This window comes from Medicago sativa, chromosome 1 (assembly GCF_051527215.1).
Source record: "Medicago sativa cultivar Bolivia chromosome 1, Bolivia_mono, whole genome shotgun sequence".
Classification (NCBI taxonomy): Eukaryota; Viridiplantae; Streptophyta; class Magnoliopsida; order Fabales; family Fabaceae; genus Medicago; species Medicago sativa.
The window spans coordinates 72,651,690-72,675,848 of record NC_140749.1 but is presented as its reverse complement, the minus strand read 5'-3'; the positions used below and the strand labels follow the sequence as shown (position 1 = coordinate 72,675,848).

General features: G+C 36.7%; 1 protein-coding gene across 1 annotated transcript; it reads right to left on the bottom strand.

Moving 5' to 3' along the window:
- Positions 1–1,155: 1,155 nt before the first annotated feature.
- LOC146957147 (cysteine synthase-like) lies at positions 1,156–23,482 on the bottom strand. Its single transcript, XM_085741128.1, has 10 exons — positions 23,239–23,482; positions 22,987–23,096; positions 22,820–22,877; positions 21,653–21,916; positions 21,433–21,570; positions 21,298–21,349; positions 20,945–21,024; positions 20,545–20,604; positions 1,740–1,820; positions 1,156–1,419 (listed from the first exon to the last, which is right to left on the bottom strand). Exons 1-10 carry the CDS (start codon positions 23,275–23,277, stop codon positions 1,330–1,332), a joined length of 972 nt encoding a protein of 323 aa, XP_085597254.1. The 5' UTR covers positions 23,278–23,482; the 3' UTR covers positions 1,156–1,329.
- Between the last annotated feature and the right edge of the window lie 677 nt (positions 23,483–24,159).

The window sequence follows — 24,159 nt, the reverse complement described above, 5'->3', positions numbered from 1 at the left end:
AATGTTTTGAACCGAACCGAACTGTTTCGAACTGAACCGAATTGTTATTATTGGTGCCATTGAAATATATATATATATATAAATAAAACAAAAGCAAAATCGATTTTTAGAACTTTTAAAACCAAACCAAACTGTTCCGAACCAAACTGAACTGAACGGAATTGAACTGTTTCTGTTCAGTTTCAGAACTATTAGTAATGGTTTAGTTTTTTGGTTCGGTTCGGTTCAGTTTTTTGGCTTTTTTGCATGCATCTACTTGTATATTCTGTTCATTTGAATAATACACAAATCACATTCCCAAAAATAGCATTCTCTATTTTTGTTTCTTTCTCTTCACTTATCAATAAACTGTTTCATTTCATTGAGACTTCATCTTCAAGAATCAAACTTCTTACAACACACACTTTCATATTTTTATCCATGCATAACTTATGAAATTGCCCCTTCAACAATAATTGATTTTAGATACCCTTTGTCTAATACACCCCTTCAAGCTTATCCCATAACACTTTGACTGAAAACGTGTCAAGCACATTCGCAAGAATACTTTTGGCCAAACACATGCATATTGTACTTGAAACTCTTAAATCTAGTTTCCCACACTTCTTGTTGTCCATGTTGTCCAACTCACTTGTATGGATGCTCTTGGATCAATGTGATGATCTTCCATGCCCCCTTCTTGACCCAACAGTAGTATAAGAATCGATGGCTTGTACTTACTCCTTACATCAAAAGACTTCCTAACAATGGTGGCTAAACGACGTGTCCCGTTGATGGAGCAATAACATGCAAGTGTGTGGATAAAAAACTCTTTCTTGATGGGGAACATATCTAGATGAATGGAAGAACACACACTTGAAGGGGAGATTTTTTGTGTCAAGTGAGTTAGAAGTCCCACGATAAATAGAAAAGTGAATGTTCAACAACATATAAATGAAATGACTCATAAACCTAATGTTTTCAAGTTTAGGGTTAAGATGTAGTGTCCAACTCACTTGTGTGGTTACTTTTGACTCAGTGTGATGACCTCTCAGACCCCCTCAGGTCCGAACAACTCAAAATATATAAAAAAAAAAAAAATTAAAAAAAATCGTATATTCTTTTTTCACTAATGTGGTAAAATTGAGCTAGAAATTGAAGCTTAAGAGGCTAAAATCAACTAATGCAAGGGTTGATTTCATAATAATTTATTACAAAATTCAAAGTAATTGTTCATTTGATTCCAAAACGTTATTATTCAACAAAGTGTTGATCAAAACGCAGTTCAATATATTTTAGACCACAAGTTATGACATGTAGAGCTTGAATAAGAATGACTATTTATCCATTTCAATCAAATGTCATTTGTTCAGCTTCATGCCTGATGGACTCAAAAAGTATTGAAGATAAGTAACGCTCTCCAGAACTAGGAAAAAGCACCTGCACAACATTAAGTAATAATACTTGTATAAGTCATAAACCATAATCACCTTACAATTCTGCACTTATAAGAAAAACCTTATAAGTCTGCGCCTAATAAACTTATTAAGGACTGTAAACTGTGAATAAGGAGTTGATTTGTTCTCCTTATTATATTTATTAGTTTATTCCTAGAAATAAGGACATAAATTAGAAATTGATTTGTTTCCATTATATGTAATTATTTAGTTTAATTATATGTATAGCCTTGTAACCTCTATATATACACAAGGAATAACAATGAGAAAGGCATCAAGCCATTATTTGTGACATAAACTTACAACAATGAGCTTTCCTACATTTTCTGGTCTCTTCCCTAGTTTAATTGCAGCAGCTGCTGCAGCTCCTGATGAAATTCCCATCTGCAAAAGACATTCATATATAATTGGCCTGACAAATATTAATAGTTTAACAGATATTAATTTTTTTACGCGATCAAATCATATCGCACTGTATATAGATCAGTTGAAATACTTTTGTATGTTAGGCACCGGTGAAGCTAACATGATTGCTGATGGCGGGACAGTTAGTTAGGGGAGGAACATGATTATAAGGGGAAGGAAGGATGGTGGAAAAATAAAATCATAGTAATTAGTATATTTGCGTAGTTTTTATATAACACAAAACTGAAGTTAAATTACTGCAAAGTGTAACACCCCGTTTTCCCAACATAAAAATTTCATTTAAAATCAGAGTATTTTGATCACAACGGAATGTCACATACTTCATTTAAATCATAAAATGGATAATAATAATTATCCTTCAAATTCAACATCATGAAAAATCTTAAACTATTGCAGCGGAAAATAGTTCAACATTTAAAAGTCTTGGCACGCCGGCCTTATTGAAAAATCTCATAAATTAGTTCATAAAAGAGACACGTAAGGAATAGAAGTAAAAGCAAGCCCCCATCCCGTTACGTATCAGAGCACATAGACACCTGTCGCGTCATTTTTCGGAGGTCAAGGCTATTTGATTAGCTTTTTGACTCACTAATTATTTCACGACTAAACATTTAATTTTTAATGAAAAGGGGAAAAAAGTTCAAACACCCCATTTTGAAAAGATTTTAGGTTCGGGGGTTAGTTACATGAAGGGAAGGTGTTAGCACCCTTTATGTCCGTAGTACTCTACGAGAACCTCTTGATTTCATTTAATTAATGTGCTATAAACTTGCTTGCTTTTGAAAAAAAGAATTAAAGTGATAAAGGAAAAAAAGACCTAATTATCTACATTTTATTGATTTGGAAGGACGAGTGTCCTCTGCCTACGTACCCGTGAGGGATCAAAACCTCGTAGTTCGGGGGTAAGAAAATGACGTTTGATTTGTTTTGGTGTTTTTTATTAATTTTGAAAAAAAAGTTTTAAAATAAAAGAAGAGCCAAATGGCAAAAGAGTATTTGTTTGTGTTTTTTAATATTAAAGAAAATAGACTCAAAATAAGTTAAATTGATTGATATTTGATTAAGAAAAGAAAATAAAAAAGACGGTCACTTGATTTAGGATCAAGGTTTATTTAGAAAATATTTTTGTGTTTTTTGAACTATTTGCATGTTTTTGTTGTTTTGAATGATAATGATTAAACTAAAATTAAAACTAACGGAGCAAGAAAATAAAAGCGTAGGTACCTTATGGTGGCGTTGGACCACCACAAGGACCTTCTACCTAAACTAGCAAGTATAAAAAGAAAGGCATACACACACGCACGCACACATGCACCTAAGCTATTACAAAAACCTATTAATACATTCTATAGTCTGCGGAAAATAAATATGCATGAATAAATAATAAAAATGCAGAATAATAAATCTAACTAATAAAAATGCATGAGAAAAGAAAAAATAAAATGCTACACAAAATAAAAATGCATGAAGAAGAAATTAAAAAAGAAATACAAAGCGGCCACCGGTTCTCTTTAGGATGGAATCTTTTAACTTTGGAGAGCAGCCACAGCCCTTGACAATTTGAATTGAATATAATGGCCTAAAACACGACAGCAGCGATGCACCACAATTATCAACGGTAGCCGAACAACATCAATGTGTAAAAGGGCAGCACCTGAAATAGTAAATCAACGTGCAGCAATATATATGAATGAAAGTGCAGCGGCAACAATGAAATTGAACATGCAGCAAAGTGAAGTAGAGGAATTCAGTCCAATAAGGAATTAATCACACACATGACACATGAATTAAATTAGGAAGCACTACAGTAACGTGAATTCAATTGAAGCTTGCAATTAAAAATAAAATATTCTTCAGAACTCTTGTCAAAATATGGTAGTTAAGAGTTTCAAAAGAAATAACAAAATAATTGGAAGAAAAAAACTAGAAATTCTGAAATTGTACGGCAGGATTGGATATGGAATAAACATGGTAGCACCAAATAAAAACGATGAGGCAATTCATTTGGGTTAAAAAGTACGTACGAGCAATGAAATCAAATAGGAACTAATCAATTGAAAATAAAGCAGCACTAAAGAAACACAATTGAAATAAGGTGAATAGTAATAGTGTGGAAGTAGCAATTGAAATCCATGAGTATCGACGGCTGAATGAAAATTGCAGGCTAAAATATTATACGGTGGCTAGGTTTTTTGGAATATTTGTGCGTTGCAGCTTTATGCGTCCTTTTTCTTTCTTGGCTGTGCTGCTTTGGTTTTATAGTGTCAAGGTTTTGATTTAGGGTTTGTTAAAGAGTAGCAAAAAGTGTGGCTTGGAGAGGAGGAAAGCAGCTGTGTTCCTGCAGATGAGGCAAACCTGTTTTTTTGGATTGGAACGAATGAAACGTACAGACTGTGTTTGGACTGAATTTGATTGAACCTGGACTATTTTTTGACTTAAACACTTTATAATAAAAATAAGTAAATAAAATGAAAGGTAAAAAATACCAAGAGATAAATATGCATATTTTTGGGTTTTTTTATGGACATAATAACAAAATAAATAAAAACAAAATAAAATAAGAAATAAAAATGAGATAAATCAATATATATATACATATATTTAAAAAGAAAACGAAATTAGAGTCAATTAATTAAAGAAATTAAATAGAAGATGGAAATTAAAGTTAATTAAAAAAGTGAGAAGAGGGCCCGACTTGGAACCAAAATGAGGTATTTTAAAATACCTCTCTGCCGAAATTTTCACTGAAAAGTCAGAGACTGATCAGGGTTAAACGACGTATGAATGTAGGGTCCATCGACACGTGTCAGTGATATCTTAGGTCAAAAATTGGGGTATGACAGATGCCCCTATTTAAGTTTCTTCGTCCGGAGATTTGAAGATGGAATCTTTGATTCGATCGGACCGAAGAGACTTAAATACAAAGTACACCAATTTTGGACCTAAGATGCTATGAATGCTCGTGAAATGCTAGTATGAATGCAGGACGACAAATATGACTTGACTGAGACGAGAAACAAAAACGGGATACCCAAATTCGTTGAAGAATGGGATCCGACTCCGCTAGCGGGAATGTAGTTTCACTGGGGAAAATAATTGTCTACTATCGTGTTGATGATATGAAGACAAATGAAAGGAAACAAAATCTTGAACAGACACTGGGAATTTTGAAATGTATTTGTAAACTGATGGTTTGTAGAAACTGACACTTGAAGTTAAATTTGATTGGTGACATCTCTGAACCAGACACACTAAGGATGATACTTTTGTCATTCCGTCATCCGACAAAACGGGGAACGACACTTGAGAGAACAGAAATTGAGTGGCGTCTCGTCATCCGACATACCAGGAGATGACACTGTTGAGATTCCGTAATCCGGTAAATCGGAGAATTGAAACACTTGACATTCCGTAATCCGACAATGCGGGGAATTGAAGCACTTGGTATTCCGTCATCCGACAACGCGGGGAATTGAACCACTTGACATTCCGTAATCCGACAATGCGGGGGAATTAAAACACTTGACATTTCGTAATCCGACAAAGCGGGGAATGACACATTTTGATCTTCCGTAATCCGACAAACCGGGGAAAACGCTTTTGATATTCCGTAATCCGTTAAAACGGGGAATGATTATTTGATATTCCGTAATCCGTTAAACCGGGGAAAGACACTTGATATTCCGTAATCCGACAAAACGGGGAATGAAACTTTTGATATTCCGTAATCCGTTAAACCGGGGAATGAAACTTTTGATATTCCGTAATCCGTTAAACCGGGGAATGAAGATTTTTGACCTCCCGTAATCCGTCAAACCGGGGAAAGACACATTTGATATTCCGTAATCCGACAATGCGGGGAATTGAAACACTTAACATTCCGTAATCCGACAAAGCGGGGAATGAGATACTTGAGAAGGGAAAGGTTGAGTGACATCTCGTTTTCTGACAAAGCAGGGGACGACACTTTCGAGAAAATAAAATGTGATTTCAAACTGTTCATTGGTTGGAACTGACCGTTTAAACCATAATGAAAGGTAAACTCAAGCGGTCCGTTGTTTAGGACTATCAGCTTAAAACAAGATAAAAATGTGAACTCAAGCGGTCCGTTGTTTGGGACTGGCGGCTTGAAACAAATAAGGACTGAGATGAAAGGACACGACCAAACAAGACTTTGGGCGACTGATGCAACTATGTATGAATTGATATTATGCATATGTTGTGTATGAATATGTGAAAGTATGAATGTATGAATGTATGAATGTAGCTTGTTTGACTGTATAAACTGTACGTGACAGGTGAACTCGATGAGACAAGACACGACATGTAAGATGGGAGGCGAACTGACATCGCAGTACAAACACTCGGCAAACTTCCTTGGAGATGATATTATTGTGAACAAGTTGAGCCATTGATGGGGTGAAGCCCGACACAAGGTAGCCACTGATGCCTCCTGGGGATAGAGCCCATTGTTGACCAAAAGTCTTGGAGAAGTCGCCATTTGTAAACCGGCGCAGAGTGCTCCTCCCTTGGCATGCTTCAACAGTCATTTTTTATATATATATATTTTTGTTTTGAAAATCCCTAACTTTTGCCTGGACCGCCCTTTCAGGTTTTCAGTCCACCGGGAGTATATTCTCTTTTTTTTTGTGCCCCTAATTTTTGCCTGGACCGCCCTTTCGAGTTTTCAGTCCACCGGGACGCTCCCTGTTGCCTAAGCCGCCCTTTCGGGTTTTCAACTTAGCGAGCTTTTATTTTTTTGTATATTTTTGTTTTTTTTTTTTTGACTGTGAAAGCATCTTGCTCGAAGCAGAGGTCCTCTTCATTGTGCTTAGCCAGAATGTGACCGTTTTCGAGGCTGATGTTGATGTACGATTCAACTACTCACGAGTTCAAAGAGAGTGTGTTTGTTGTTCACACTTTTCAAAAGATGTAAAAAAAAAGTTTTGTATTTTGAAAATTTTTGCTTCAAGTATTGCCAAAAAAAAAAAAAAGAAGAATTTTTGTGAATAGAATAAATGAGAGTTCCAAGTAAATGGGCACAGGCTCAAATTTGATGAATAGAGCGGTGACCTGCCAACGGCGTGGCCCCACGGATCTTTGAAAAAATTGGAAAATGGTAAATATATAGGAAGGGTACATTGAACACAATAACCGTTATACTCCCTGACAACTTTGAATGCCCCAGTTCCGAGTCTTTGATCTGCATATGCTTCGAATCAGAGGTTCTTTTGACGACTGGATGCCCCAAGTGGGCTGTGTTGATTGATGCAGTTACTTGTCATGATCCTTAACTTTTGCATAGATCGCCCTTTTCGGGTTTTCAATCTATCGGGATAATTATCATTTTTTTTTGTCTCTAACTTTTGCCTGGACCGCCCTTTCGGGTTTTCAGTCCACCGAGACGCTCATTTTTGCCTAAGCCGCTTTTTATGATTTGCGACTTATCGAGCTTTTATTTTTTTGACAGAGTATTTCTTGACTGCACCGGCATTCATGGGACGCGTGAGTTTGTCACCATCCGTAGTTGCAAAAGTCATTGTATATGGGCCTTCATAGTTAAGCATCAACTTGCCCCTGGAGTCTGATTGAAAAGTATTACCTTTTTAGGCATGAAGTCTCCTTCTTGAAATTCATGGGGACGAACCTTTTTGTTAGAAGCTTGTTTCAAACCTCTTTTGATATGTTTGCACAAGGTCGTCATGTGTTTAAATTCGATCAAGCTTGGACTTTAGCAGAACTCCTATTGACGGGACTTCGACCTTCACGGAAAGCACGACCTCCATGTTGCATATTGGGGAAGGAGGGGGGGTTGCCCCTGTTGAAATGTGTACTGAAGTATGATATCTGAGCAAAGCGAATGGTAGCACCCCGAGCCAGTCTTTGTAATCGAATGTCATCTTCTGGACAATCTCCTCGATATTTTGTTTGTAGCTTCAATGGCTAAGATGCCCCAATATGTGAGAGATCTCGTCGGGAATCTCTTCACTTTCCTTCATCAGCTTCGGACACAGGGAACTCACGGTTGGAAGAGAGTACATGATTAATGTGTTCAAAGGGTTTATTAATGCATGATTTGATTATTGATTTTGACAAGTGTAAGTTATGATTATGCAGATATTTGAGAATGATTATATTTTTTTGGTTTTTTGTATTACCATTTTTCCAGAACAAAGCACAAAATAAAAACAAAGTCGGGATCAAAACGACCTTTTTATTAATGATGAAAATACTTAAAGCAAAAGCCCTACACAAGTTCACAGTCGTCTCGGGCAGAACGAAAGGATATTTTTTGAAAAACGAAAATCAATAAACACCACATTATTTGAACAAAGGAAATAGCTGAAGGAACAAACACAACGACACTGAAAGTGGCAAATCACTCCATACGTCACTAAAACTATGCACCACCACTTCAGAATGAGGTCCCGTGGTTCGGTATCATATTAGCTTTGCACATTTTGATTCAAGTCTGTGAAGGATAGGACCTTGGCTTCGACTAAATCTTGAACTGCATTCCTCAAGGCATAACAACGCTCAACATCGTGACCCGGTGCCCCTTGATGGAAGTCACATGAGAGATCGGCTCTAAAACCTGCTGGCAATTTTCTAGGCATCGGAGGAGGCGGCCTGGTCTGGACATAATTCCCTTCGAGCAAAGATGGGAGCAACTCAGCATACTTCATGGGAATCGGATCAAATCGTGTCCTTGGAGCCTGTTGTCGAGGTTGTTGATGTTGATACGGTTGTTGATCGGCATTGGGAACGGGTGTAATAGCGGCCACATGTTGATAGGCCGAATATTTTTGCGGAGGCCGCCCTTTCACCATACTAACCTCCTGCTCTTTCTTTTTCGAACTACTAGCGGGGACACTTTCATTGATCAATCGTCCTTCTCGGACTCCTTCTTCTAGTCGTACACCCGTAGCAACCATCTCAGCAAAGTCCCTGGGGGTACTTCCGACCATATTCACGTAATAGAACTGACTGAGAGTTTTAAAAAAGAGCTTGGTCATCTCCTTCTCTTCTATGCGCGGGCTGACTTGGGCAGCAGTATCCCTCCACCGCTGGGCATACTCTTTGAACGTTTCTTTGTCTCCCTGAGTCATAGCTTGTAGATCACTTCGATCTGGGGCCATATCCACATTGTAACTGTATTGCTCCACAAAAGCATCACACAGATCTTGAAAAGTTTGGATATTTGTTTTATCTAGATTCATGTACCATTTTGAGGCAGGACTAGCCAAACTTTCATGGAAGAAATAGATAAGGACTGAATCATCCTTGGAATAGGCAGACATTCTTCTCACATACATTGTTAGATGTTCCTCAGGACAGGATTTTCCCTTATACTTCTCGAAGTCCGGTACCTTGAACTTGTGGGGTATTTGAACATTTGGCACCAAACAAAGATCATAAGCAGTCTTCCCAAATACTTTCTTCCTGTGGAGGGCTCTCACATCTCGCTGAATTTCATCATATTTTTGCTGCAAGTCATTCACTCTATCATAGGCTTCCATATCCCCTGAATGTTAGATGGGCTCTTCTTCTTGTGGAATGGTATGCATCACAGGTGATGAATAGGTCATAGTGACTGGAGGAGCTCTCATAGGAGGTGGAGGAACATGAGCTACATATTGATGGGTAGGCATCTGAGCTTCACAAGCAATGGGACGGAGTATTTCGCCAGCAGTAAGAGGCGGGAACCAGGGCACGGAACGTTGTGGAGCAGAGTACTCTGGAGTATCGGCACAAAACATCCATTCAGGGCCAATAGAAACAGTTTCGGCTTGAGTCCTGATAGGAGGAGCAGGAGGACGTGCTTGAGCAACCGTCAGTGTCTTCATCAATTCAGTCATTTCGTCCATCTTGGTCTGCATGGCTGCAATTTCCTCCCGGAGCAATTGATTTTCTTGCTCGAGAAAATCCATCTTCTCTTTATGATTGCTCGAGTGTTGTACATGCAAGTTGATTTCAGACGAGGACGCCATGACACTTTCGAGGTGGGTTGACCTTTTATGGAAGAGAAAAATTTGTGAGACTCAGAATTGAGACTATGAAATGCAGAATGATGCATGATGCTTTATGCAAAAATAGACACAATTTTTTTTTGAAGGACTTGTCAAAGTAATTGTAAACATCATAAGGAACATTGTTTCATTTGATAATTGAAGATATCACGAACAGTTTCCTTTTTAAAAGTAAAAGCAAAGTTAAGGAAAAAGTCCCTCACAAAGCTAAAGTCTAGTTAAGACTTTTGAAAATGTATTTCTTGGTGTCCCTCTTTATAAGGTTCATACATATGATGTTTACAAGACGACTTATTTAAGTCCTTCGATGTTTTGATGAGAAAAAAGTTTTTATGAATGAATGCATGTATGCATGGTGAGGTTAAGTCCATAATGTTGGAGTCAAGGGTAACAGCGCCATTTGGTAAGTACTATGGTTTTATTTGCACTTGTAACAAGGGTTCTACCAAGTTCCCAGAGTTATCAACCACTTCCGAACACTATCAGGTTACGGAAATACTTCCGTTCCAATAATGTTCGTAAGAAAGGCTCGTCTGAGTGTGGTATCGCGTGTCCACTAAACCAAGATTACTCATGATTAGCCACCGCACCACGTCCTAAAAGGCCAAGAGGGGTTAAAGGTAACTAAAGGTCCTCAACTTTCGACAGTCACTTGAAAATAACATGCCAAACACGAATACTCATGCCAACATAGTATACTTCCAAGATTCCTAAGTTGAGTGGGGTTATCACATGTGTCACAAACCAAAATTCACTCTTGGCAAGGCACTATGATTATACCACCGTCCTATCTTAAATTTCTCTCAAGTCCGGGTGTGGGACTTATCTCACCACTCACGTTAGAAAGGAGAAAGAAGAAGGATGAACAGATATACACGTATTTCCATCTTTTATTTTTGTTTTTTAAGCAAGTTATAGCACAATAGTTAAATAAGACCAAGTTAGGCTCAACCCTCTTAGGGGATTCCCCAGTGAAGTCGCCATTTCTGTCGCGTCATTTTTCGGAGGTCAAGGCTATTTGATTAGCTTTTTGACTCACTAATTATTTCACGACTAAACATTTAATTTTTAATGAAAAGGGGAAAAAAGTTCAAACACCCCATTTTGAAAAGATTTTAGGTTCGGGGGTTAGTTACATGAAGGGAAGGTGTTAGCACCCTTTATGTCCGTAGTACTCTACGAGAACCTCTTGATTTCATTTAATTAATGTGCTATAAACTTGCTTGCTTTTGAAAAAAAGAATTAAAGTGATAAAGGAAAAAAAGACCTAATTATCTACATTTTATTGATTTGGAAGGACGAGTGTCCTCTGCCTACGTACCCGTGAGGGATCAAAACCTCGTAGTTCGGGGGTAAGAAAATGACGTTTGATTTGTTTTGGTGTTTTTTATTAATTTTGAAAAAAAAGTTTTAAAATAAAAGAAGAGCCAAATGGCAAAAGAGTATTTGTTTGTGTTTTTTAATATTAAAGAAAATAGACTCAAAATAAGTTAAATTGATTGATATTTGATTAAGAAAAGAAAATAAAAAAGACGGTCACTTGATTTAGGATCAAGGTTTATTTAGAAAATATTTTTGTGTTTTTTGAACTATTTGCATGTTTTTGTTGTTTTGAATGATAATGATTAAACTAAAATTAAAACTAACGGAGCAAGAAAATAAAAGCGTAGGTACCTTATGGTGGCGTTGGACCACCACAAGGACCTTCTACCTAAACTAGCAAGTATAAAAAGAAAGGCATACACACACGCACGCACACATGCACCTAAGCTATTACAAAAACCTATTAATACATTCTATAGTCTGCGGAAAATAAATATGCATGAATAAATAATAAAAATGCAGAATAATAAATCTAACTAATAAAAATGCATGAGAAAAGAAAAAATAAAATGCTACACAAAATAAAAATGCATGAAGAAGAAATTAAAAAAGAAATACAAAGCGGCCACCGGTTCTCTTTAGGATGGAATCTTTTAACTTTGGAGAGCAGCCACAGCCCTTGACAATTTGAATTGAATATAATGGCCTAAAACACGACAGCAGCGATGCACCACAATTATCAACGGTAGCCGAACAACATCAATGTGTAAAAGGGCAGCACCTGAAATAGTAAATCAACGTGCAGCAATATATATGAATGAAAGTGCAGCGGCAACAATGAAATTGAACATGCAGCAAAGTGAAGTAGAGGAATTCAGTCCAATAAGGAATTAATCACACACATGACACATGAATTAAATTAGGAAGCACTACAGTAACGTGAATTCAATTGAAGCTTGCAATTAAAAATAAAATATTCTTCAGAACTCTTGTCAAAATATGGTAGTTAAGAGTTTCAAAAGAAATAACAAAATAATTGGAAGAAAAAAACTAGAAATTCTGAAATTGTACGGCAGGATTGGATATGGAATAAACATGGTAGCACCAAATAAAAACGATGAGGCAATTCATTTGGGTTAAAAAGTACGTACGAGCAATGAAATCAAATAGGAACTAATCAATTGAAAATAAAGCAGCACTAAAGAAACACAATTGAAATAAGGTGAATAGTAATAGTGTGGAAGTAGCAATTGAAATCCATGAGTATCGACGGCTGAATGAAAATTGCAGGCTAAAATATTATACGGTGGCTAGGTTTTTTGGAATATTTGTGCGTTGCAGCTTTATGCGTCCTTTTTCTTTCTTGGCTGTGCTGCTTTGGTTTTATAGTGTCAAGGTTTTGATTTAGGGTTTGTTAAAGAGTAGCAAAAAGTGTGGCTTGGAGAGGAGGAAAGCAGCTGTGTTCCTGCAGATGAGGCAAACCTGTTTTTTTGGATTGGAACGAATGAAACGTACAGACTGTGTTTGGACTGAATTTGATTGAACCTGGACTATTTTTTGACTTAAACACTTTATAATAAAAATAAGTAAATAAAATGAAAGGTAAAAAATACCAAGAGATAAATATGCATATTTTTGGGTTTTTTTATGGACATAATAACAAAATAAATAAAAACAAAATAAAATAAGAAATAAAAATGAGATAAATCAATATATATATACATATATTTAAAAAGAAAACGAAATTAGAGTCAATTAATTAAAGAAATTAAATAGAAGATGGAAATTAAAGTTAATTAAAAAAGTGAGAAGAGGGCCCGACTTGGAACCAAAATGAGGTATTTTAAAATACCTCTCTGCCGAAATTTTCACTGAAAAGTCAGAGACTGATCAGGGTTAAACGACGTATGAATGTAGGGTCCATCGACACGTGTCAGTGATATCTTAGGTCAAAAATTGGGGTATGACAACACCAACTGAGAGTCCACTCATGAACGCCTCTAATCTTTATTACCTGCACATTACCCACGGTCGAGGCAACATATACGCAGAAGGGGTGAGATTTCATAATCAATACATTAAGCATATAATCCGATAAAATGCATTTAACAACTTAACCATTAATAACATGTCAACAATTAACAATCAGTATATTTTTCATTTCATAACAAATACAATCATCAAATATCATTACTAATTTTCATCACAAATCATAATCAACTTAACACTCAACTTGACGACACAACTCATCTTTGACCATGCAACTCTATCAACTCAACAACAACTTGACGACACAACTCATCTAGACCATGCAACTCTATCAACTCTACAACAACTTGACAACTCAAACATCATGAAACTTCTTGATATGCAAATGCATGTGGTACCAATCAACAACAAATGAGCATAATAGGCTCTTCAACGTGTGAGCACAAAGGCTGCCGGGCCTAAAGCCCCCAACTTTAATGAGCACAAAGGCTGCCGGGCCTAAAGCCCCCAACTTTAATGAGCACAAAGGCTGCCGGGCCTAAAGCCCCCAACTTTAATGAGTATGCAATGAACTCAACTTCCAACAACTTAGACAACGACGTGTACAACTCATACGACTCATAAATCATGGACGACTTCTTAAATTCCAACAACATAGACCGACTCATGCAACCTCAAGACACTAACAGTCGACAACAGAAAACAGCAGCAACATACAACAATTAACAACGCTTGAATGTGTTAACATTCACATAAAGAATTAATTACATCAATATAAATATCATAAAACATCATTATAGCATTCATGCAGCAACACTTCTAGTGTCAGTCACCATAACAGACTTCTGGAGCTTATGAAAACATCCTAAACAGCTCTCTAACTTACTTCTAAGGTCATCTCAAGACTACACGTGCAAAAGGATCGCATCGGGACAATTTTGGGCAACTAACAGCCTAACTCGCAGTGGCGAGTAACTTCACTCGCAATGGCGAGCAAAGTGTGCATTCTGGGTTCCTACGTATTTACTCGCAGTGGCGAGTTATTCTGCTCGCGGTTGCGAGCACACAGGTCACTCGCAGTTGCGAGTTGCATTGCTCGCAGTTGCGAGTTCTGGGTTCTAGCTCGCAGATGCGAGTGTTCTTGCTCGCAGGTGCGAGCGATGAATGTCAGTACGGCCAGAAACCTAAAAATCACAACTTTTCACCTATATTCATGATTCCTTCATCCAAATAGCATCTAATTATCATCTTAAGTCATATCTAAGTTCTGTACACTAATTTTGCATCAATCTAACATCTGTTCTTGATTCATTCATCAAAATTGATCCTAAACCTAATTCTCAATTCTCACCAAAACTTAACCTAATCATGCTAAATTCATCCTATAGAATTATACCCTTAATAATATTGAAAATTAGTCTCACCCTTACCTTGTAATTGCAGAATCGATAGCCTCTCCCTCTGGTTCTCCTCTTCTGACTTTTCTCCCTTTTCTCCAAAAGCGTTTCACGTAAAAACGTTTCCCACTTATGTCTGTATTATTTATTTACTCTTATTACTCATCTCACCTATAAACTTACTCTTTCCACCTCACAGCCCAACTTCTAATATTTTTATTTTATTTCTAATATCTTATTTTATTTAATAATAAAATAAGTCACACCAACATAACAACTTCACAACATCATATACTCCACATAATTTCTTCATAAATCGTATAACTTACTCAAATCATAAATCACATAAATTACTCAAATTATAAATCATATAAGCATATATTTATAAATATATTCTAAACTTCATTGAATTAATTAAATAGTTAAGACGGGCGTTACAACTCTCCCCAACTTATAGAATTTTCGTCCTCGAAAATTTACCTCAAGAAAACAACTCTGGATAAGACTCCATCATCTTACTCTCTAGCTCCCATGTCAGGCTTTCACCAGTCGTTCCACTCCAAACAACTCTCACTAGAGGAATCTCCTTGCCTCTCAACGTCTTCATCTTGCGATCATCAATCCTCAAGGGTAAGGTCTCTACCGTAAGGTTGTCTCTAACTTGCACATCATCACTCTGAATCACATGGGACGGGTCTGGAACATACTTCCTCAATTGCGACACATGGAACACATCATGCAAATTCGATAAATGAGGTGGTAAGCCAACTCTATAAGCCACCGTGCCAATTCTCTCGGATATCTGATAAGGACCAATAAACTTTGGAGTCAACTTCTTTGACTTCAATGCACGACCGACACCGGTCGTTGGAGTAACTCTCAAGAACACATGGTCTCCCTCTTGAAACTCAAGGTCTTTCTTACGCTTATCATGGTAGCTCTTCTGTCGACTCTGCGACGCTTTCATCTTCTCTTGAATCATCTTCACCTTCTCAGTAGTCTGTTGAACAATTTCTGGTCCTAGAACCACACTTTCACCGGTCTCAAACCAACACAACGGAGTCCTACACCTCCGACCATACAAAGCCTCGAAAGGTGCCATCCCAATACTTGAATGATAGCTGTTATTATAAGTGAACTCTATCAACGGAAGATGACTATCCCAAGTTCCACCTTGCTCAAGTACACAAACTCTCAACAAGTCCTCGAGTGACTGAATCGTTCTTTCCGACTGACCATCTGTTTGAGGATGATAAGCCGAACTCAATCTCAACTTAGAGCCTAAAGCCTCTTGCAAACTCTTCCAAAATCTAGAAGTAAATCTTGGATCTCTATCTGACACGATGCTTGAAGGAACACTATGCAATTTCACTATGTCTCGAATATAAATCTCTGCCAACTGAGCCACAGGAAAACTAATATTAATCGGAAGGAAACGTGCCGACTTCGTCAATCTGTCAACAATCACCCAAATAGCGTCATTTCCCTTAGGAGTATTCGGTAAACTTGTCACAAAATCCATGGATATATTATCCCATTTCCATTCTGGTACATCTAACGGTGTCATCAACCCAGCAGGTTTCTGATGCTCTACCTTCGACTTCTGACAAATCAAACAAGAGTACACAAATTGTGCCACATCACGTTTCAATCCTGACCACCAAAACAGCTTCTTTAAATCATGATACATCTTTGTAGCTCCCGGATGAATGCTCAAGCTACTCCTATGACTCTCTTCCAGAATCATCCTTTTTATCTCATCATTGTCTGGAATACAAATCCTACCTCGGAACCTCAACACACCTTGATCATCGACTTTAAAGTCACCATCTTCAGTTTGATTACTAGCAACCAACAAGTCCACAAACTTAACATCAACCTTCTGTGCATCTCTAATACTTTTCAAGAAATCGTTATCAATTTTCAGCATTCCTAACTTAACGCTCCGAGACGACACTTCACAAACTAAGCTCATATCTCTAAACTGTTCAAGTAGTTCAAATTCCTTCACCATCATAGTAGACATATGTAAACTCTTCCTACTTAAGGCATCCGCAACAACATTAGCTTTACCCGGATGGTAATTCAAACTAAAGTCATAATCCTTCAACAATTCGAGCCACCGCCGCTGTCGCATATTCAGTTCTTTCTGATCAAACAAATACTTCAAGCTCTTGTGATCACTAAACACCTCAAATCTCGAACCATACGAGTAATGTCTCCAAATCTTAAGGACAAATACGACTGCAGCTAACTCAAGGTCATGAGTAGGATAGTTTCGTTCATGAGTTCTCAACTGTCTTGATGCATAAGCAACAACTTTACCATCTTGCATAAGTACACCGCCTAAGCCCAATTTGGACGCATCACAATACACTGCAAAAGGTTCATCAGGTTTTGGCAAAATCAAAACTGGAGCCGTCGTCAAACGCTTCTTCAATTCATTAAAACTGTTCTCACAATGAACATCCCACACAAAGGCTTTACCTTTACACGTCAACTGTGTTAACGGAAGTGCCAACTTAGAAAATCCTTCTATAAATCTTCGATAGTATCCTGCCAAACCCAAAAAGCTTCTAATCTCTGTAACTGACCTAGGAGTCTCCCATTGTGATACTGCTTCAACTTTAGATGGATCAACTGCAATACCACTACTAGAAATAACATGGCCCAGAAAACTTACCTCGTTCAACCAGAATTCACACTTAGACAATTTAGCATACAACTTCTTGTCTTTCAGCTCTTGCAAGACAATCTTCAAATGTTCCGCATGTTCTTCTTCTGTCTTAGAGTAAATCAGTATATCATCGATGAACACAACCACAAAACAATCCAAAAACGCATGAAAAATGCGATTCATATACTCCATAAACACGCCAGGCGCATTACTAACACCAAAAGGCATCACCTTATATTCATAATGTCCATATCGCGTCCTAAAAGCCATCTTCTGCATATCTTCATCTTTTACTTTAATCTGGTGATAACCCGACCTCAAGTCAATCTTGCTGAACACACGTGCACCCACTAACTGGTCCATCAAATCATCGATTCTAGGAAGTGGATACATATTCTTTATAGTTACTTTATTCAGCTGTCGATAATCAATGCACAACCTCATACTACCATCTTTCTTCTTAACCAATAATATCAGCACTCCCCAAGGTGAAACACTTGGTCTTATAAACTTCTAATCAAGCAAATCCTCCAACTGTTTCTTCAACTTAGCCAACTCGGAAGATGACATTCGATAAGGTGTCATCGACACAGGCTTCGTTCCCGGAACAAGATCAATAGAAAATTCAACCTCTCTCTCCGGCGGCAGACACTTCCTGATGTGCCGGTAAGATCAAACAACAATCTCTTCAGGAAAACTTTGGGAAATCCTCACACAATTTGCAACTTATCACTCACTGCTTAATTCTCAATCGATAGGGACGCCATCAACGAAAACATCAAAATTCCATCACGTGCTAACTGCTTCAGCTGCTTAGTAGACAAAACTCTGCTCCACTTTCTTCTTCGGTAGAAGAGAAATACACCGACTTACTAAAACAATTAATACGAACATGGTTGTACTCCAACCAATTCATATCAGGTATTGGTTCTCTACATAACAATCAACAATAAGTACAACTTAAATACAGTACAAAACTGTAATACGACACAACGCGACTCAACTACTTGGCCGGATGGACCGACCTGCTCTGATACCAATTGTAACACCCTGTTTTCCCAACATAAAAATTTCATTTAAAATCAGAGTATTTTGATCACAACGGAATGTCACATACTTCATTTAAATCATAAAATGGATAATAATAATTATCCTTCAAATTCAACATCATGAAAAATCTTAAACTATTGCAGCGGAAAATAGTTCAACATTTAAAAGTCTTGGCACGCCGGCCTTATTGAAAAATCTCATAAATTAGTTCATAAAAGAGACACGTAAGGAATAGAAGTAAAAGCAAGCCCCCATCCCGTTACGTATCAGAGCACCTAGACACCAACTGAGAGTCCACTCATGAACGCCTCTAATCTTTATTACCTGCACATTACCCACGGTCGAGGCAACATATACGCAGAAGGGGTGAGATTTCATAATCAATACATTAAGCATATAATCCGATAAAATGCATTTAACAACTTAACCATTAATAACATGTCAACAATTAACAATCAGTATATTTTTCATTTCATAACAAATACAATCATCAAATATCATTACTAATTTTCATCACAAATCATAATCAACTTAACACTCAACTTGACGACACAACTCATCTTTGACCATGCAACTCTATCAACTCAACAACAACTTGACGACACAACTCATCTAGACCATGCAACTCTATCAACTCTACAACAACTTGACAACTCAAACATCATGAAACTTCTTGATATGCAAATGCATGTGGTACCAATCAACAACAAATGAGCATAATAGGCTCTTCAACGTGTGAGCACAAAGGCTGCCGGGCCTAAAGCCCCCAACTTTAATGAGCACAAAGGCTGTCGGGCCTAAAGCCCCCAACTTTAATGAGCAAAGGCTGCCGGGCCTAAAGCCCCCAACTTTAATGAGCACAAAGGCTGCCGGGCCTAAAGCCCCCAACTTTAATGAGTATGCAATGAACTCAACTTCCAACAACTTAGACAACGACGTGTACAACTCATACGACTCATAAATCATGGACGACTTCTTAAATTCCAACAACATAGACCGACTCATGCAACCTCAAGACACTAACAGTCGACAACAGAAAACAGCAGCAACATACAACAATTAACAACGCTTGAATGTGTTAACATTCACATAAAGAATTAATTACATCAATATAAATATCATAAAACATCATTATAGCATTCATGCAGCAACACTTCTAGTGTCAGTCACCATAACAGACTTCTGGAGCTTATGAAAACATCCTAAACAGCTCTCTAACTTACTTCTAAGGTCATCTCAAGACTACACGTGCGAAAGGATCGCATCGGGACAATTTTGGGCAACTAACAGCCTAACTCGCAGTGGCGAGTAACTTCACTCGCAATGGCGAGCAAAGTGTGCATTCTAGGTTCCTACGTATTTACTCGCAGTGGCGAGTTATTCTGCTCGCGGTTGCGAGCTCACAGGTCACTCGCAGTTGCGAGTTGCATTGCTCGCAGTTGCGAGTTCTGGGTTCTAGCTCGCAGATGCGAGTGTTCTTGCTCGCAGGTGCGAGCGATGAATGTCAGTACGGCCAGAAACCTAAAAATCACAACTTTTCACCTATATTCATGATTCCTTCATCCAAATAGCATCTAATTATCATCTTAAGTCATATCTAAGTTCTGTACACTAATTTTGCATCAATCTAACATCTGTTCTTGATTCATTCATCAAAATTGATCCTAAACCTAATTCTCAATTCTCACCAAAACTTAACCTAATCATGCTAAATTCATCCTATAGAATTATACCCTTAATAATATTGAAAATTAGTCTCACCCTTACCTTGTAATTGCAGAATCGATAGCCTCTCCCTCTGGTTCTCCTCTTCTGACTTTTCTCCCTTTTCTCCAAAAGCGTTTCACGTAAAAACGTTTCCCACTTATGTCTGTATTATTTATTTACTCTTATTACTCATCTCACCTATAAACTTACTCTTTCCACCTCACAGCCCAACTTCTAATATTTTTATTTTATTTCTAATATCTTATTTTATTTAATAATAAAATAAGTCACACCAACATAACAACTTCACAACATCATATACTCCACATAATTTCTTCATAAATCGTATAACTTACTCAAATCATAAATCACATAAATTACTCAAATTATAAATCATATAAGCATATATTTATAAATATATTCTAAACTTCATTGAATTAATTAAATAGTTAAGACGGGCGTTACACGAAGTCAATAACAAGAATCACAAGTTATCATTCATGCCATACCAGTAAACCTTCTTTCAAGGCAAGCAACTTAGCAGTTTTTATAGTTTCTTCACTTGAAACCTGTAATTCACAGAACCTTGTTGGTCAAAACAAAATCCCTTGTATTAGCAGCTAGTATTGGAAACACTGTTTATAAATTCCATTCCTTCAAAAAAAAAAAAATTTCCATAACTTTTCAAGAATCAAAGATTCAGAATTAATATTCCTCACTGTCATCTTCTAATTCTATTTTGTCTATATGTTTAATTCATAAATCTTTTGCAACATATTAGTAAATTTTGAAGGTTTCACTTAGGCGAGAAAAAGAAACAAAAGAGAGTCTCATTTGAAATGAAGGAAAATATCAGATTCTATATCGAAATCGATAATTGAATACTAATGTATTAGTGTTGCAATCTACCTGAATAACTTCATCTAGAAGATCAACTTCCAGAACAGGAGGAATGATACCAGCACCGATCCCTTGGATTCGATGATTGCCTTTGAAATGTTTACAAATGGTAAAAGCAATTAGTAAACAGCCTCAAGTGGTTGATCAAGGACTTGCTTAAATATTAAAGAATGAAATTCGGCCAATTACATATGACGTCGAAACAAAAATTGGCCAATTCAAGTGAATAACAATAATCTATAGTCTCTAGATTACAAGAAAATTTAGACATTTTATATTGTGATACAACAACATTCACATACACTGCAATTAGCATTAGAAGAGTGAAGACCAAAAAGAAACACTCAGAATCATATAATCACCTGACTTTCCTCCATTCAGAACTGGACTTTCAGTTGGTTCTACACCATACACCTATAGGGGGAAAGCAACATAAATCATAAAGTTAGCATAAATGTAGTAAATAAAGAGTAAGAAAACTTGTTCAATATTCATACCTTAATCTCTGGGTTTTTCTCCTTAAGAAACTTCCCAACACCTGTTACTGTTCCTCCAGTTCCTATCCCTGCAACCAAAGCATCAATTTTCCCTCCAGAGTCTCTCCAAATCTCAGGGCCAGTGGTCTCATAATGAATCTAAAGTAACGACCAATTAATCAGCTCAGTTTTTTTTTTCCAAGACATCAACCATATTAGGAAATATGAATTGTGACAATACCTTTGGATTGGCAGGATTTTCAAATTGATTGAACATATAACTATTAGGCGTCTTCGCTAATAGCTCTTCCGCTTTCTCAAAAACACCTTTTATTCCTTTGGCAGGATCTGTTAGATATACCTCAGCTCCAAAAGCTCTGAGTAGAATTCTTCTCTCAAGACTCACATAAAATGGCAAAGACACTAAAAGTTTATAGCCCCTCATTGCTGCTATCGACGCCAATCCTATGCCGGTGTTACCACTTGTTGGCTCAACAAGAACACTCTTTATACAACCATTGTTTAAAAAGATTAGACTCACTTAGATCATACATTCAGCGATATGAACAATACTATATGTGGCTGAACAGACACACTTCAATATTATAAGCAATAACATTGAAAAATGAAAATCTCAATTAAACGCGGTAATGAAATTTAAATAACCCAATTGTCCATGTAAAATCTGTATGCAGAAGTGCATTGCTTTACTATTACTATTACAGATTTAGGTATCGGGGAAAATCCAAGTCGTAAGTTGAAAACAAATAAGACTTTAAAAGAGTCTATAAAGCATTATTAGAGGATGACACCTCACAATATTCCACTCAACCAGACGAAGCTTATGATCCTTCTCTTATAACTACTTAACTGAAGTTAATTAGCTTGTTCTAGTTAGTTATCAGACGGTTGGGATTTAGTTACTGTAGGAATTGTATTTCTGTGTACATGGTATCAGAGAAGGTTATGATTTTGTGATATGTGTCCGTGCTTCACTACGGTTGCTGGAGGTGGCATTTGAGCCGACATCACCACCTTTCAGTTTTTCAATTTTCGGCCAAATACTGTCTGTCGCTGTCAACTCCAGCGGACTTTCTAACAACAAAACCATTCACATAGATCTACAATCTTTACAGTTACAACCAGTAACTTGCTGAACAAGTCACCTAGTGCATTCTCATTTTGTACATATAAATAGATAGATAGATAGATATGATGTACTTCGAAATCATCCAGATCAATCAGTAATAGAATGAGTTTTTCATACAATTCTCTCTTCTTTTGATCTCATAATAAGAGTGGCATCCCCCACTTTACCAACAAATTTTATAAGGAATAGTTAAACCAAGTATAAGAGCCTAATATGATATAAGAACCTAGTTATCAAACTTGACAAATTAGTAACTACCTTTCCCGGAGTAATGAGACCTTTATTCTCAGCATCTTCAATCATGCTCAATGCTATCCTGCGTGAGAAAAACAAGATTCTCATTACAAATTCTTAATTAGGAATCTTAAAACTTACAATTCAAAAACAGCTCTAGTTTGTGAAATAGACGAATTCGAATTCCATGCCTATCTTTCACACTGCAGCAAGATTGCAAGTATTCTAGCTTGGCAGCAATACGAGCTACACACCCTTCTGTTATGTTGTTTAGATATACCAATGGTGTGTTCCCTATTAACTTCACAATCAACCAAACAACAAAATTATTATTATTTTAAAAAACTAAACATAGAGATAAAGAAAAAACACTGCAACCATGATAGGATAAGACAGTGTAGATCAAAGGTAGGAAACAAAAATATTTATTGAGAAAATATTACTTCAGTGACATCTTTCTTGATTGCACATTGTGGCTCCATGTTATCTGATGAAGAAGGCTTACAAAATAAAGCATCATATATAGTAACATGTCAATATATAATTATTGGACACAAGTTAAAACAAGGAGATTGGAAACGCTGTAGTACTAAGCCAAACTTCACTTAATGACAGTTTTAGATTGTTGAAAAACTAGACATTGTTTCAGCTTGACCGTGTGTGATTGTGTGTATTTGAAGAATTATTATTCTTTTCGGCTTTAGCTAAAATCCAAAACTATCATGTATTATGGAAAAATACTTTAGAAAAAAGTGTTGGTATCATTTATGGGACTTTTGTTAACATCCCTATTTTTTTTTTTTCCTTCTCAATTAGCATCCCTATTAAAAGATCAATATTCCCCATTCTTATAATTAAACAAAATATCTCATTTTTAACCCACTTAAATTTAAAATCACACTTTAAAGTTACACTTCCTAATTATTTTAAAAAAAAAAAAAAACTTAAGGAGGTTACACATGGGATAGTGTCTTTAATTTGTTCATTTGTTGTTCCTAAAATACTATTTTATGTATATAGTGCTATAAAATTAACCAAACCATATTGAGATGTAGAGATAAGAAAGAATAAAATCATCTCTCTATTGTATTCTTCAAGGTCCCGTTTACAATAAAATATGAGTCATATTTATAGGACACAAAACTTGTAGGTCACAAGTAAGTCAATAATCAGATTAAAGATCAGCGCCCACTAACAATTAACAAGGCCATCCACTATGAAAAATCTGACCATACCAAGGAACGTGAAAGGTTATGAAGGAAGTGGACATCCACAAATATAAATTTACAATATTCGTAACAACCCCACTTGAATGTCCCTAAAAAGACCTTTCTTAAAACCTTACATCATAATGATAAGAATCC